Source organism: Poecile atricapilla, mitochondrion, assembly GCF_030490865.1.
Source record: "Poecile atricapilla voucher MMNH 47022 mitochondrion, complete genome".
NCBI classification, from domain to species: Eukaryota; Metazoa; Chordata; class Aves; order Passeriformes; family Paridae; genus Poecile; species Poecile atricapillus.
In genome coordinates, this window is record NC_024867.1 from 2,548 (window position 1) to 16,551 (window position 14,004).

The 14,004-nt window shown below is 49.0% G+C and overlaps 13 protein-coding genes across 13 annotated transcripts, besides 22 other annotated features; 12 read left to right on the forward strand and 1 right to left on the reverse strand. All coding sequences in view use genetic code 2, as the record gives it.

Moving 5' to 3' along the window:
* Window positions 1-169, forward strand: part of an rRNA (16S ribosomal RNA) that runs on past the window's edge.
* Window positions 170-177: 8 nt separating this feature from the next.
* Window positions 178-252, forward strand: a tRNA (tRNA-Leu).
* An 11-nt stretch (window positions 253-263) lies between these two features.
* Window positions 264-1,241, forward strand: ND1 (NADH dehydrogenase subunit 1). Its single transcript has one exon. It carries the CDS (start codon window positions 264-266, stop codon window positions 1,239-1,241), a length of 978 nt encoding a protein of 325 aa, YP_009058643.1.
* Window positions 1,242-1,251: 10 nt separating this feature from the next.
* Window positions 1,252-1,323, forward strand: a tRNA (tRNA-Ile).
* Window positions 1,324-1,328: 5 nt separating this feature from the next.
* Window positions 1,329-1,399, reverse strand: a tRNA (tRNA-Gln).
* Window positions 1,399-1,467, forward strand: a tRNA (tRNA-Met).
* Window positions 1,468-2,507, forward strand: ND2 (NADH dehydrogenase subunit 2). Its single transcript has one exon. A coding segment is annotated over exon 1 (1,040 nt).
* Window positions 2,508-2,577, forward strand: a tRNA (tRNA-Trp).
* Window position 2,578: 1 nt separating this feature from the next.
* Window positions 2,579-2,647, reverse strand: a tRNA (tRNA-Ala).
* Window positions 2,648-2,658: 11 nt separating this feature from the next.
* Window positions 2,659-2,731, reverse strand: a tRNA (tRNA-Asn).
* Window positions 2,732-2,798, reverse strand: a tRNA (tRNA-Cys).
* Window positions 2,798-2,868, reverse strand: a tRNA (tRNA-Tyr).
* Window position 2,869: 1 nt separating this feature from the next.
* Window positions 2,870-4,420, forward strand: COX1 (cytochrome c oxidase subunit I). The gene has a single exon. The coding sequence runs from the start codon at window positions 2,870-2,872 to the stop codon at window positions 4,418-4,420; it is 1,551 nt and encodes a 516-aa protein (YP_009058645.1).
* Window positions 4,412-4,486, reverse strand: a tRNA (tRNA-Ser).
* Window positions 4,487-4,490: 4 nt separating this feature from the next.
* Window positions 4,491-4,568, forward strand: a tRNA (tRNA-Asp).
* Window positions 4,569-4,570: 2 nt separating this feature from the next.
* COX2 (cytochrome c oxidase subunit II) lies at window positions 4,571-5,251 on the forward strand. The gene has a single exon. It carries the CDS (start codon window positions 4,571-4,573, stop codon window positions 5,249-5,251), a length of 681 nt encoding a protein of 226 aa, YP_009058646.1.
* A 1-nt stretch (window position 5,252) lies between these two features.
* Window positions 5,253-5,323, forward strand: a tRNA (tRNA-Lys).
* A 1-nt stretch (window position 5,324) lies between these two features.
* ATP8 (ATP synthase F0 subunit 8) lies at window positions 5,325-5,492 on the forward strand. The gene has a single exon. It carries the CDS (start codon window positions 5,325-5,327, stop codon window positions 5,490-5,492), a length of 168 nt encoding a protein of 55 aa, YP_009058647.1.
* ATP6 (ATP synthase F0 subunit 6) lies at window positions 5,483-6,166 on the forward strand. Its single transcript has one exon. It carries the CDS (start codon window positions 5,483-5,485, stop codon window positions 6,164-6,166), a length of 684 nt encoding a protein of 227 aa, YP_009058648.1.
* Window positions 6,167-6,170: 4 nt separating this feature from the next.
* COX3 (cytochrome c oxidase subunit III) lies at window positions 6,171-6,954 on the forward strand. The gene has a single exon. A coding segment is annotated over exon 1 (784 nt).
* Window positions 6,955-7,022, forward strand: a tRNA (tRNA-Gly).
* Window positions 7,023-7,372, forward strand: ND3 (NADH dehydrogenase subunit 3). The gene has a single exon. A coding segment is annotated over exon 1 (350 nt).
* Window positions 7,373-7,441, forward strand: a tRNA (tRNA-Arg).
* A 1-nt stretch (window position 7,442) lies between these two features.
* On the forward strand, window positions 7,443-7,739 carry ND4L (NADH dehydrogenase subunit 4L). The gene has a single exon. It carries the CDS (start codon window positions 7,443-7,445, stop codon window positions 7,737-7,739), a length of 297 nt encoding a protein of 98 aa, YP_009058651.1.
* On the forward strand, window positions 7,733-9,110 carry ND4 (NADH dehydrogenase subunit 4). Its single transcript has one exon. A coding segment is annotated over exon 1 (1,378 nt).
* Window positions 9,111-9,181, forward strand: a tRNA (tRNA-His).
* Window position 9,182: 1 nt separating this feature from the next.
* Window positions 9,183-9,246, forward strand: a tRNA (tRNA-Ser).
* Window position 9,247: 1 nt separating this feature from the next.
* Window positions 9,248-9,318, forward strand: a tRNA (tRNA-Leu).
* On the forward strand, window positions 9,319-11,136 carry ND5 (NADH dehydrogenase subunit 5). The gene has a single exon. It carries the CDS (start codon window positions 9,319-9,321, stop codon window positions 11,134-11,136), a length of 1,818 nt encoding a protein of 605 aa, YP_009058653.1.
* Window positions 11,137-11,146: 10 nt separating this feature from the next.
* CYTB (cytochrome b) lies at window positions 11,147-12,289 on the forward strand. Its single transcript has one exon. The coding sequence runs from the start codon at window positions 11,147-11,149 to the stop codon at window positions 12,287-12,289; it is 1,143 nt and encodes a 380-aa protein (YP_009058654.1).
* A 3-nt stretch (window positions 12,290-12,292) lies between these two features.
* Window positions 12,293-12,361, forward strand: a tRNA (tRNA-Thr).
* A 7-nt stretch (window positions 12,362-12,368) lies between these two features.
* Window positions 12,369-12,436, reverse strand: a tRNA (tRNA-Pro).
* A 6-nt stretch (window positions 12,437-12,442) lies between these two features.
* On the reverse strand, window positions 12,443-12,958 carry ND6 (NADH dehydrogenase subunit 6). The gene has a single exon. It carries the CDS (start codon window positions 12,956-12,958, stop codon window positions 12,443-12,445), a length of 516 nt encoding a protein of 171 aa, YP_009058655.1.
* A 1-nt stretch (window position 12,959) lies between these two features.
* Window positions 12,960-13,030, reverse strand: a tRNA (tRNA-Glu).
* Window positions 13,031-14,004: part of a sequence feature (control region) that runs on past the window's edge.

Here is a 14,004-nt window from a genome sequence, read left to right on the forward strand (position 1 = left end):
GTGATCTGAGTTCAGACCGGAGCAATCCAGGTCGGTTTCTATCTATGATGAACTCTTCCCAGTACGAAAGGATAGGAAAAGTGAGGCCAATACTACAAGCAAGCCTTCACCTTAAGTAATGAAGCCAACTTAATTACGAAAGGTTATCACACCCAACCACGTCCTAGAAAAGGACAAGCTAGCGTGGCAGAGCTCGGCAAATGCAAAAGGCTTAAGTCCTTTAACTCAGAGGTTCAAATCCTCTCCCTAGCTTCACCTCCCCAATGACCAACCACCCAGTCCTCATCAATCTCATTATGGCCCTCTCCTATATCCTCCCCATCCTAATCGCAGTAGCCTTCCTCACACTAGTAGAGCGCAAAATCCTAGGCTACATACAAGGCCGAAAAGGCCCAAACATCGTCGGTCCATTCGGCCTACTCCAACCCCTAGCAGACGGTGTAAAACTATTCATTAAAGAACCCATCCGCCCATCGACATCCTCCCCAATCCTCTTCATCTCGACCCCCGTACTAGCCCTACTTCTCGCAATCTCAGTCTGAACACCCTTGCCACTACCATTCTCCCTAGCAGACCTAAACCTGGGCCTATTATTCCTCCTAGCCATATCAAGTCTAGCAGTGTACTCTATCCTATGGTCCGGCTGAGCCTCCAACTCGAAATACGCCCTAATCGGAGCACTACGAGCCGTCGCCCAAACCATCTCCTATGAAGTCACCTTGGCAATCATCCTCCTATCTGTCATTATCCTCAGCGGGAACTACACCCTGAGCACTCTAGCAACCACCCAAGAACCCCTCTACCTTATCTTCTCCTGCTGACCTCTTGCCATGATGTGATACATCTCCACACTAGCTGAGACAAACCGTGCCCCATTTGACCTGACAGAGGGAGAGTCAGAATTAGTCTCAGGATTTAACGTAGAATACGCCGCAGGACCCTTCGCCCTATTCTTCCTAGCCGAATACGCTAACATCATACTCATAAATACACTAACCGCTATTATATTCTTCAACCCAAGCCTGTGAAACCCCCCACAAGAGCTATTCCCAGCAGTGCTCGCCACAAAGGTCCTCCTCTTATCAGCAGGATTCCTTTGAGTCCGTGCCTCCTACCCTCGATTCCGCTATGATCAGCTAATGCACCTTCTATGAAAAAACTTCCTACCACTGACACTAGCCCTGTGCCTATGACACACTAGCCTACCAATCTGCTATGCAGGCTTACCCCCCTACCTAAGAAAACCCCAGAGGAAATGTGCCTGAGAACCAAGGGTCACTATGATAAAGTGAACACAGAGGTACACCAACCCTCTCATTTCCTACCCCTTAGAAAAACAGGAATTGAACCTGCACTAGAGAGATCAAAACCCTCCATACTTCCTTTATATTATTTCCTAGTAGGGTCAGCTAAACAAGCTATCGGGCCCATACCCCGAAAATGATGGTTTAACCCCTTCCCCTACTAATGAACCCCCAGGCAAAACTAATTTTCACCACCAGCCTACTCCTGGGCACAACCATCACAATCTCGAGCAGCCACTGAATCTTAGCCTGAACCGGCCTCGAAATCAACACACTAGCCATCCTCCCCCTAATCTCAAAATCCCACCACCCACGAGCCATCGAAGCCGCCACTAAATACTTCTTAGTTCAAGCAACCGCCTCAACCCTAGTCCTATTCGCCAGCATGACCAATGCATGATCTACTGGACAATGAGATATCACTCAATTAACCCACCCAATATCCTGCATAATCCTAACCTCAGCCCTCGCAATAAAACTAGGCCTAGTACCATTCCACTTCTGATTCCCCGAAGTCCTCCAAGGCTCCCCCCTTACCACAGGACTACTTCTATCCACAGCCATAAAACTCCCCCCAATCGCCCTACTCTTCATAACCTCCCCATCACTCAACCCCACCTTACTTACCACTATGGCTGTCCTTTCTGCGGCCCTAGGTGGGTGAATAGGCCTAAACCAAACCCAGACCCGAAAAATCATGGCCTTCTCCTCCATCTCCCACCTGGGATGAATAACCATTATCCTGGCCTACAATCCCAAACTCACCCTACTAAACTTCTACCTCTACGCCCTAATCACCGCAGCCGTATTCCTAACCCTAAACACCATTAAAGCCCTAAACCTCCCCACACTAATAACTGTATGAACTAAAACCCCCTCACTAAACGCAATACTCCTACTAACACTCCTCTCCCTGGCAGGCCTTCCCCCCCTAACAGGCTTCCTCCCAAAATGACTCATCATCCAAGAACTAACCAAACAAGACATAGCCCCTACGGCAACAATCATAGCCCTGCTATCCCTACTAAGCCTGTTCTTCTACCTGCGCCTTGCATATTGCGCAACAATCACACTCCCCCCACACACCACAAACCACATAAAACTGTGACACACCAATAAACCGGTCAACGCCTCAGTAGCTATTCTAGTCACCACATCCACCATACTCCTACCTATCTCCCCCCTAATCCATGCCATCATCTAAGAAACTTAGGATTACCTAAACCGAAGGCCTTCAAAGCCTTAAACAAGAGTTAAACCCTCTTAGTTTCTGCTAAAGTCCGCAGGACGCTACCCTGCATCACCTGAATGCAACCCAGGTACTTTAATTAAGCTAGGACCTTCCAACCGCCTCCTAGACAGATGGGCTTCGATCCCATAATACTATAGTTAACAGCTATATGCCCAAACCAACAGGCCTCTGCCTAAGACTCCGGCACACAATTAGTGTACATCAATGAGCTTGCAACTCACCATGAACTTCACCACAGAGCCGATAAGAAGAGGAATTAAACCTCTGTAAAAAGGACTACAGCCTAACGCTTAAACACTCAGCCATCTTACCTGTGACATTCATCAACCGGTGACTATTTTCTACCAACCACAAAGACATCGGCACCCTCTACCTAATCTTCGGCGCATGAGCCGGAATGGTAGGAACCGCCCTAAGCCTCCTCATCCGTGCAGAACTGGGCCAACCCGGCGCTCTCCTGGGGGACGACCAGATCTATAACGTAGTCGTTACAGCCCATGCCTTCGTAATAATCTTCTTCATGGTCATGCCAATTATAATCGGAGGATTTGGAAACTGACTAGTTCCCCTAATAATTGGAGCCCCTGACATAGCATTCCCCCGAATAAACAACATAAGCTTCTGACTTCTACCCCCCTCCTTCCTACTTCTGCTAGCCTCCTCTACAGTAGAAGCAGGAGCAGGAACAGGATGAACAGTCTACCCACCCCTGGCCGGCAACCTAGCCCACGCCGGAGCATCAGTAGACCTAGCCATCTTCTCCCTACACCTGGCAGGTATCTCATCAATCCTGGGGGCAATCAACTTCATCACAACCGCAATCAACATGAAACCACCTGCCCTCTCACAATACCAAACCCCCCTGTTCGTCTGATCCGTACTAATTACTGCAGTTCTCCTCCTACTCTCACTCCCAGTCCTTGCCGCTGGTATCACCATGCTCCTCACCGACCGTAACCTCAACACCACCTTCTTCGACCCTGCAGGAGGAGGGGACCCGGTGCTCTACCAACACCTCTTCTGATTCTTCGGACACCCAGAAGTCTACATCCTAATCCTGCCCGGATTCGGTATCATCTCCCACGTCGTAGCATACTACGCAGGGAAAAAAGAACCATTCGGCTACATAGGAATAGTATGAGCCATGCTCTCTATCGGGTTCCTAGGGTTCATCGTCTGAGCCCACCACATGTTTACAGTAGGCATGGACGTAGACACCCGGGCCTACTTCACGTCTGCCACCATAATCATCGCCATCCCTACCGGCATCAAAGTCTTCAGCTGACTAGCCACACTGCACGGAGGAACAATCAAATGGGACCCTCCCATGCTCTGAGCACTAGGCTTTATCTTCCTATTCACCATCGGAGGCCTAACAGGAATCGTCCTAGCAAACTCCTCCCTGGACATCGCCCTACATGATACCTACTACGTCGTAGCCCACTTCCACTACGTATTATCAATAGGAGCAGTATTCGCAATCCTAGCAGGTTTCACACACTGATTCCCCCTATTCACCGGATACACCCTCCACTCTACATGAGCCAAAGCTCACTTCGGGGTAATATTCGTGGGCGTAAACCTAACCTTCTTCCCACAACACTTCTTAGGCCTGGCCGGCATGCCACGACGATACTCAGACTACCCAGACGCCTACACACTATGAAACACCATCTCCTCAGTAGGCTCACTAATCTCCCTAACAGCCGTAATCATGTTAGTGTTCATCATCTGAGAAGCCTTCGCCTCCAAACGCAAAGCACTCCGATCCGAAATAGCAAGCACAAACATCGAATGAATCCACGGCTGCCCTCCCCCATTCCACACATTCGAAGAACCTGCCTTCGTCCAAGTCCAAGAAAGGAAGGAGTCGAACCCCCATATGTTGGTTTCAAGCCAACCGCATATAAACCACTTATGCTTCTTTCTCATCAGAGATGTTAGTAAAACAATTACATAGCCTTGTCAAGGCTGTATTACAGGTGAAACCCCAGTACATCTCAACAACCAAAACATGGCCAACCACTCACAACTCGGTTTCCAAGACGCTTCCTCACCCATCATAGAAGAACTCATTCAATTCCACGACCATGCCCTAATGGTCGCCCTTGCCATTTGCAGCCTAGTCCTTTATCTCCTGACCCTTATACTCACAGAAAAACTATCATCAAGCACAGTCGACGCACAAGAAATCGAACTTGTCTGAACAATCCTCCCAGCCATAGTACTAATTACACTTGCTCTACCATCCCTACGAATCCTCTACATAATAGACGAGATCAACGAACCCGACCTCACCCTAAAAGCCATCGGCCACCAGTGATACTGAACCTACGAGTACACCGACTTCAAGGACCTCACATTCGACTCCTACATAATCCCCACAACAGAACTGCCACTGGGACACTTCCGTCTACTAGAAGTCGACCACCGCGTCATCGTCCCCACAGAATCAACCATTCGAGTAATCGTCACCGCTGACGACGTCCTCCACTCATGAGCCGTCCCAAGCCTGGGTGTTAAAACCGACGCAATCCCAGGACGCCTCAATCAAACCTCATTCCTCGCCACCCGACCCGGAGTCTACTATGGACAGTGCTCAGAAATCTGCGGAGCCAACCACAGCTTCATACCAATTGTAGTAGAATCCGCCCCACTCGCCAACTTCGAACACTGATCCTCCCTATCATCCTAATCATTAAGAAGCTATGAAACAGCACTAGCCTTTTAAGCTAGAGACAGAGGACCATCCGCCCCTCCTTAATGAAATGCCCCAACTAAACCCTAACCCCTGATTTTTTATCATGCTAGCCTCGTGACTTACCTTCTCCCTGATTATCCAGCCTAAACTCCTATCATTCGTATCTACCAACCCACCCTCCAACAAAACCCCCTCAACCGCACCCACCACTCCCTGAACCTGACCATGAACCTAAGCTTCTTTGACCAATTCTCCAGCCCATCCCTACTAGGGATCCCTTTAATCCTCATCTCAATAACATTCCCAGCACTCTTACTACCCTCCCCCAACAACCGATGAATCACCAACCGACTCTCAACCCTTCAACTCTGATTCATCAACCTCATCACAAAACAATTAATAATTACATTAGACAAAAAAGGACACAAATGGGCCCTCATCTTGACATCCCTAATAATTTTCCTCCTACTAATCAACCTACTAGGCCTGCTACCCTACACATTCACCCCAACCACCCAACTATCTATAAACCTAGCCCTAGCCTTTCCCTTATGACTAGCCACCCTCCTAACAGGCCTACGAAACCAACCCTCCGCCTCCCTAGGGCACCTTCTACCAGAAGGCACTCCCACACCCCTAATCCCAGCCCTCATTCTAATCGAAACAACCAGCCTCCTCATCCGCCCCCTCGCCCTAGGAGTACGACTCACAGCCAACCTCACAGCAGGCCACCTCCTCATCCAACTCATCTCCACAGCCACAATAGCCCTATCCTCAACAATACCAGCAGTCTCACTCCTAACCCTCCTAGTCCTATTCCTACTAACCATCCTAGAAGTAGCTGTAGCCATAATCCAGGCCTACGTATTTGTACTTCTACTAAGCCTCTACCTACAAGAAAACATCTAACCCAATGGCTCACCAAGCACACTCTTTCCATATAGTTGACCCAAGCCCATGGCCCATCTTCGGAGCGGCCGCTGCCCTTCTAACCACCTCCGGCCTGACCATATGATTCCACTATAACTCCCCTTACCTGTTAATCACAGGACTACTTTCCACCGCCCTCGTTATATTCCAATGATGACGCGACATTGTACGAGAGAGCACCTTCCAAGGACACCACACCCCCACCGTACAAAAAGGCCTACGCTATGGCATAATCCTATTCATCACATCAGAAGCCTTCTTCTTTCTGGGATTCTTCTGAGCATTCTTCCACTCAAGCCTAGCCCCCACCCCAGAACTAGGAGGCCAATGACCCCCTGTAGGAATCAAACCCCTAAACCCCATAGAAGTCCCACTCCTAAACACTGCCATTCTCCTAGCCTCTGGAGTTTCAGTAACATGAGCCCACCACAGCATCACTGAAGCTAGCCGCAAACAAGCCATCCAAGCCCTAACCCTAACAGTCCTACTGGGCTTCTACTTCACTGCCCTCCAAGCCATAGAATACTATGAAGCCCCCTTCTCTATCGCTGACGGAGTGTACGGCTCCACCTTCTTCGTCGCCACTGGATTCCACGGCCTCCACGTAATCATCGGTTCCACATTCCTACTAGTCTGCCTCCTACGCCTAATCAAATACCACTTCACATCAAACCACCACTTCGGCTTTGAAGCAGCAGCCTGATACTGACACTTCGTAGACGTAGTCTGACTATTCCTCTACGTATCCATCTACTGATGAGGATCATACTCTTCTAGTATACTAAATACAATCGACTTCCAATCCTTAGAATCTGGTTAAATCCAGAGAAGAGTAATGAACATAATCCTATTCATAATCACCCTATCCCTAACCCTAAGCATCGCCCTAACCACACTAAACTTCTGACTCGCCCAAATAACTCCAGACTCAGAAAAACTATCCCCATACGAATGCGGCTTCGACCCTCTAGGATCCGCCCGACTGCCCTTCTCAATCCGATTCTTCCTAGTAGCAATCCTATTCCTCCTATTCGACCTAGAAATTGCCCTACTACTTCCCCTCCCATGAGCAACCCAACTCGAAGACCCCCTCACCACACTAATCTGAACCTCCACCCTCATCCTCCTCCTCACCCTGGGACTAGTCTACGAGTGAGCCCAAGGAGGCCTAGAATGGGCAGAATAGAAAGTTAGTCTAACCAAGACAGTTGATTTCGGCTCAACAAATTATAGTCACCACCCTATAACTTTCTTCATGACCCTGCTACACCTCTGCTTCTACTCAGCCTTCACCCTAAGTAGCTTAGGCCTAGCCTTCCACCGAACCCACCTAATCTCCGCCCTACTATGTTTAGAAAGCATAATACTATCAATATACGTCGCCCTAGCCATATGACCAATCCAAATACAAGCCCCCTCATCCACCCTCCTACCCATCCTAATACTAGTATTCTCCGCCTGCGAAGCAGGCACAGGACTGGCCCTACTAGTAGCCTCTACCCGAACCCACGGCTCAGACCACTTACACAACTTCAACCTCCTAAAATGCTAAAAATCATCATTCCAACTATCACACTCCTCCCCCTCACCTTCCTCTCCCCACCCAAACACCTATGAACCAACACCACAATATACAGCCTACTGATCGCTGCTGCCAGCCTGCAATGACTCGCCCCAACATACTACCCCAACAAAGGACTAACACCCTGAACCTCCATTGACCAAATCTCCACACCTCTACTAGTCCTATCCTGCTGATTACTTCCCCTCATAATCATAGCAAGCCAAAACCACCTGGAACAAGAACCAATCACCCGTAAACGAATCTTCCTCGCAACACTAGTCCTAGTCCAACCGTTCATCCTCCTAGCCTTTTCAGCCTCAGAACTAATACTATTCTACATTGCATTCGAAGCCACCCTAATCCCCACACTAATTCTAATCACCCGCTGAGGCAGCCAACCAGAACGACTAAACGCCGGCATCTACCTCCTATTCTACACCCTAGCCAGCTCCCTCCCCCTACTCATCGCCATCCTACACCTCCACAACCAAGTCGGCACACTATACTTCCCCATACTCAAACTCTACCACCCCCCAGCAGCCGACTCCTGAACAAGCCTAGCATCAAGCCTAGCCCTCCTCCTAGCCTTCATGGTTAAAGCACCCCTATACGGCCTCCATCTATGACTTCCCAAAGCCCACGTAGAAGCCCCCATTGCCGGCTCCATGCTACTCGCCGCCCTCCTGCTAAAACTAGGCGGCTACGGCATCATACGAATCACCCTCCTAATCAACCTCTCATCCAGCAACCTTCACTACCCATTCATCATTCTAGCCCTCTGAGGCGCACTGATAACCAGCGCTATCTGCCTACGCCAAATTGACCTAAAATCACTAATTGCCTACTCATCAGTCAGCCACATAGGACTTGTCGTAGCTGCCACCATAATCCAAACCCAATGGGCATTCTCAGGCGCAATAATTCTAATAATTTCCCACGGACTAACTTCCTCAATACTCTTCTGCCTAGCCAACACCAACTACGAACGCACCCACAGCCGCATCCTCCTCCTCACACGAGGCCTCCAACCCCTCCTCCCCCTCATGGCAACCTGATGACTCCTGGCCAATCTAACAAACATGGCAATCCCACCCACAACCAACCTCATGGCAGAACTCACCATCATCATCGCCCTCTTCAACTGATCCTCATTCACAATCCTCCTAACAGGAGCTGCAATCCTACTAACCGCCTCCTACACCCTATACATGCTCATAATAACCCAACGAGGACCCCTACCCTCCCACATTACCTCCATCCAAAACTCCTCCACCCGAGAACACCTACTCATAGCCCTACACATAATCCCTATAATCCTCCTCATCCTCAAACCCGAACTCATTTCAGGCATTCCCGTATGCAGGTATAGTTTCAATTCAAAACATTAGACTGTGATCCTAAAAATAGAAGTTAAATTCTTCTTACCCGCCGAGGGGATGTATAACCAACAAGAACTGCTAACTCTTGCATCTGAGTCTAAACCCTCAGTCCCCTTAACTTTCAAAGGATAATAGCAATCCAATGGTCTTAGGAGCCACCCATCTTGGTGCAAATCCAAGTGAAAGTAATGGACCTTCTACTAGTCCTAAACCTATCCGTCCTACTCACCCTAGCAACCCTCTCCACCCCTATCATCTTCCCCCTACTATCAGAAAGCCTCAAAAACACCCCAACCACCATCACAAACACAGTAAAAACCTCCTTCCTAATTAGTCTAATCCCCATAACAATCTACATCCACTCAGGAACAGAAAGCCTCACCTCCTTCTGAGAATGAAAATATATCATAAACTTCAAAATCCCCATCAGCCTAAAAATAGACCTCTACTCCCTCACATTCTTCCCCATCGCCCTGTTCGTATCATGATCCATCCTACAATTCGCAACATGATACATGGCCTCTGACCCCTACATCACAAAATTCTTCACATACCTACTACTATTCCTAATCGCCATACTCATCCTAATCATCGCCAACAACCTGTTCGTCCTATTCATCGGCTGAGAAGGAGTCGGAATCATGTCCTTCCTCCTAATCAGCTGATGACACGGCCGCGCGGAAGCCAACACCGCTGCCCTCCAAGCCGTACTTTACAACCGAGTCGGGGATGTAGGACTCATCCTCTGCATGGCATGACTAGCCTCCGCCATAAACACATGAGAAATCCAGCAACTCTCCTCCCCATCCCAAACCCCAACACTCCCCCTACTAGGCCTCATCCTAGCCGCAGCGGGCAAATCAGCCCAATTCGGCCTACACCCATGACTCCCAGCCGCCATAGAAGGCCCCACCCCCGTATCCGCCCTACTCCACTCCAGCACTATAGTTGTAGCCGGAATCTTCCTACTCATCCGAACCCACCCCTTATTCAACAACAACCAAACCGCCCTAACGCTATGCCTCTGCCTAGGAGCCATCTCCACCCTATTTGCAGCCACATGCGCCCTAACTCAAAACGACATCAAAAAGATCATTGCCTTCTCCACCTCAAGCCAATTAGGACTAATAATAGTTACAATCGGACTAAACCTGCCCCAACTAGCCTTCCTCCATATTTCAACCCACGCATTCTTCAAAGCCATGCTCTTCCTCTGCTCAGGCTCCATCATCCACAGCCTAAACGGCGAACAAGACATCCGAAAAATAGGAGGCCTCCAAAAAATACTACCAACAACCACCTCCTGCCTAACAATCGGAAACCTCGCCCTAATAGGAACACCCTTCCTCGCAGGATTCTACTCAAAAGACCAAATCATCGAAAGCCTAAGCACCTCTTACCTAAACTCCTGAGCCCTAGTCCTCACCCTACTAGCCACATCCTTCACCGCAGTCTACACAATCCGCATAACCGTCCTGGTCCAATCCGGCTTCGTCCGAATTCCACCCCTAGTCCCAATCAACGAAAACAATCCCGCCGTAACTTCCCCAATCACCCGCCTTGCAGTAGGAAGCATCACAGCCGGATTCCTCATTACCTCCTTCATCCTCCCCCCAAAAACACCCCCCATGACCATACCCCTATCCATCAAAATCACAGCCCTAACAGTAACAATCCTAGGAATTATCCTAGCCCTAGAACTCTCAAAAGTAGCCCAAACCCTAATCCTGACAAAACAAACCCCATTCTCAAACTTCTCCACATCCCTAGGCTACTTCAACCCCCTAACACACCGCTTCAACATGACCCACTCCCTAAAAGGAGGCCAAAACATCGCCTCTCACCTCATCGACCTCTCATGATACAAACTACTAGGCCCAGAAGGACTGGCCAACCTACAGACACTAGCTGCCAAAACCGCAACCACCCTCCACTCTGGCCTAATCAAAGCCTACCTAGGCTGCTTCGCCCTATCCATCCTCATTATCCTCATCTCCTCATACAGACCAACCCCCAATGGCCCCCAACCTCCGTAAAAACCACCCCCTACTAAAAATCATCAACGATTCCCTAATCGACCTACCCACTCCCTCCAACATCTCCGCCTGATGAAACTTCGGATCACTCCTAGGCATCTGCCTAGTCACCCAAATCGTCACAGGCCTACTCCTAGCCATACACTACACGGCAGATACTACCCTAGCCTTCACCTCCGTAGCCCACACCTGCCGAAACGTCCAATTCGGATGACTAATCCGAAACCTCCACGCAAACGGAGCCTCCTTCTTCTTCATCTGCATCTACTTCCACATCGGCCGAGGAATTTACTACGGCTCATACCTAAACAAAGAAACCTGAAACATCGGAGTAGTCCTACTTCTAGCCCTCATAGCAACTGCCTTCGTAGGATACGTCCTGCCCTGAGGACAGATATCATTCTGAGGAGCTACAGTAATCACAAACCTATTCTCAGCAATCCCCTACATCGGCCAAACACTAGTAGAATGAGCCTGAGGTGGATTCTCTGTAGACAACCCAACACTAACCCGATTCTTCGCCCTCCACTTCCTCCTACCCTTCATCATTGCAGGCCTCACGCTAGTCCACCTCACCTTCCTCCACGAAACAGGATCCAACAACCCATTAGGAATCCCATCAGACTGCGACAAAATCCCATTCCACCCATACTACTCCACAAAAGACATCCTCGGTTTCGCACTAATACTCATTCTCCTCGTCTCCCTAGCCCTATTCTCCCCCAACCTCCTAGGAGACCCAGAAAACTTTACCCCAGCCAACCCACTATCCACCCCCCCACACATCAAACCCGAATGATACTTCCTATTCGCCTATGCCATCCTCCGCTCCATCCCAAACAAACTAGGAGGAGTCCTAGCTTTAGCCGCATCCGTCCTAGTCCTGTTCCTAATCCCCCTACTCCACACATCCAAACAACGCTCAATGACTTTCCGCCCCCTATCCCAAATCCTATTTTGAGCCCTAGTGGCCAATCTCCTTGTCCTAACCTGAGTAGGAAGCCAGCCAGTCGAACATCCATTCATTATTATCGGCCAACTAGCCTCCCTATCCTACTTCACGATCATCCTAATCCTATTCCCCCTCGTAGCCATCCTAGAAAACAAAATCCTCAAACTCTAGCTAACTCTAATAGTTTATAAAAACATTGGTCTTGTAAGCCAAAGATTGAAGACTACACATCTTCTTAGAGTTACCCGCCTCAAAAGGGAAGGAATCAAACCTCCACCACCAACTCCCAAAGCTGGCATTCTCAATTAAACTACCTTTCGACCCCTAAACAGCCCGAATTGCCCCCCGAGATAATCCCCGCACAAGCTCCAGAACCACAAACAACGTCAACAACAACCCTCACCCTCCAACCAGAAAAAATCCAACCCCCCGCGAATAAAACGCAGCTACCCCAACAAAATCCGACCGAACAGACCCTAAACCTACATTATTAACCGTCCCCACATCCACCACCCCTGACACCCCCCCTAAAACAACACCCACCCCAACCACCAAACCCATACCGACACCATAACCCACAACACCCCAATCACCCCAAGCCTCAGGATAAGGGTCCGCTGCCAGAGATACAGAATAAACAAACACCACCAACATTCCACCTAAATATACTATAACCAACACCAAAGAAATGAAAGAAACCCCTAAACTCGCCAACCACCCACACCCCGCAATAGAGGCTAAAACCAAACCCACCACCCCATAATAAGGAGAAGGATTGGATGCAACTGCCAGCCCACCCAAAACAAAACATAGCCCAAGAAATAAAACAAACATTATCATAAATTTTCGCCCGGACTCTCTCCAGGACCTACGGCCTGAAAAGCCGCCGTTATAAAATTTAACTACGAAAACCTACTATAGCACCCCCCCCCTTCCCCCCCCGCATGTTTTTTCATGCTTTACAGGGTATGCATGTCTTTGCATTCAATTATTTACCGCATCAGACACTAATGTAATGTAGGATAATCCAAATAACACGCAACTTCATTTCCACCCTAACTCAAACATTTACGCCCAAGAGATAATGTTCGGACAGTTCCACTTCTAGGCACATTCCTATTTCAGGTACCATTGAACCCAACTGATCCTACCTCAGGCCCGGGAGGCCGCAAGCGTCGCTTGAGATCGGAAATCCCCCTCGTACTTCCAAACTCCATCCAGTATACGAGGAATTGTCCCAGTAACTCTTTGCATTCACGAAGTCCATAGCACATAGCCCACCTCCTAAAACCCATGCCCGTCCAACAGCTTTCAGGAGCTCCCAAGCCAGAGAACCTGGTTATTTATTGATCGTACTCCTCACGAGAACCGAGCTACCCCGTGTAAGTGCTACCTTAGGTTATTGGCTTCAAGGACTTGAACTCCCCCTAAACCCCGAGCGCGACTTGCTCTTTTGCGCTATTGGTTGTAACTTCAGGACCATAACTTGTTGAACTCCGTCTACCTTGCTCTTCACAGATACAAGTGGTCGGTTGAATACTCCTCATCTCCCTCTCGTAGTTGTCGGCATCCGACCGTCTCTTCACTTCTTTTTTTTTAGCGTAGTCTTCAATAAACCCTTCCAGTGCGTAGCAGGAGTTATCTTCCTCTTGACATGTCCATCACATGACCGGCGAACTGTCGTTCCCCTACCACTCARAATGTCATGGTCTCATTGGATAAGGTCGGCTCCTAATTCAACCCTGATGCACTTTGACCACATTCGTTAAGCCGCGCTATTTACCCGTCTGGGTACTAGTTAACTGTATGGACACCGGACATGACTACTTTATTATTACTTTCTTGGAACTTACACCTAAACCCCCAATTTTGACGTCTTTTTTTTT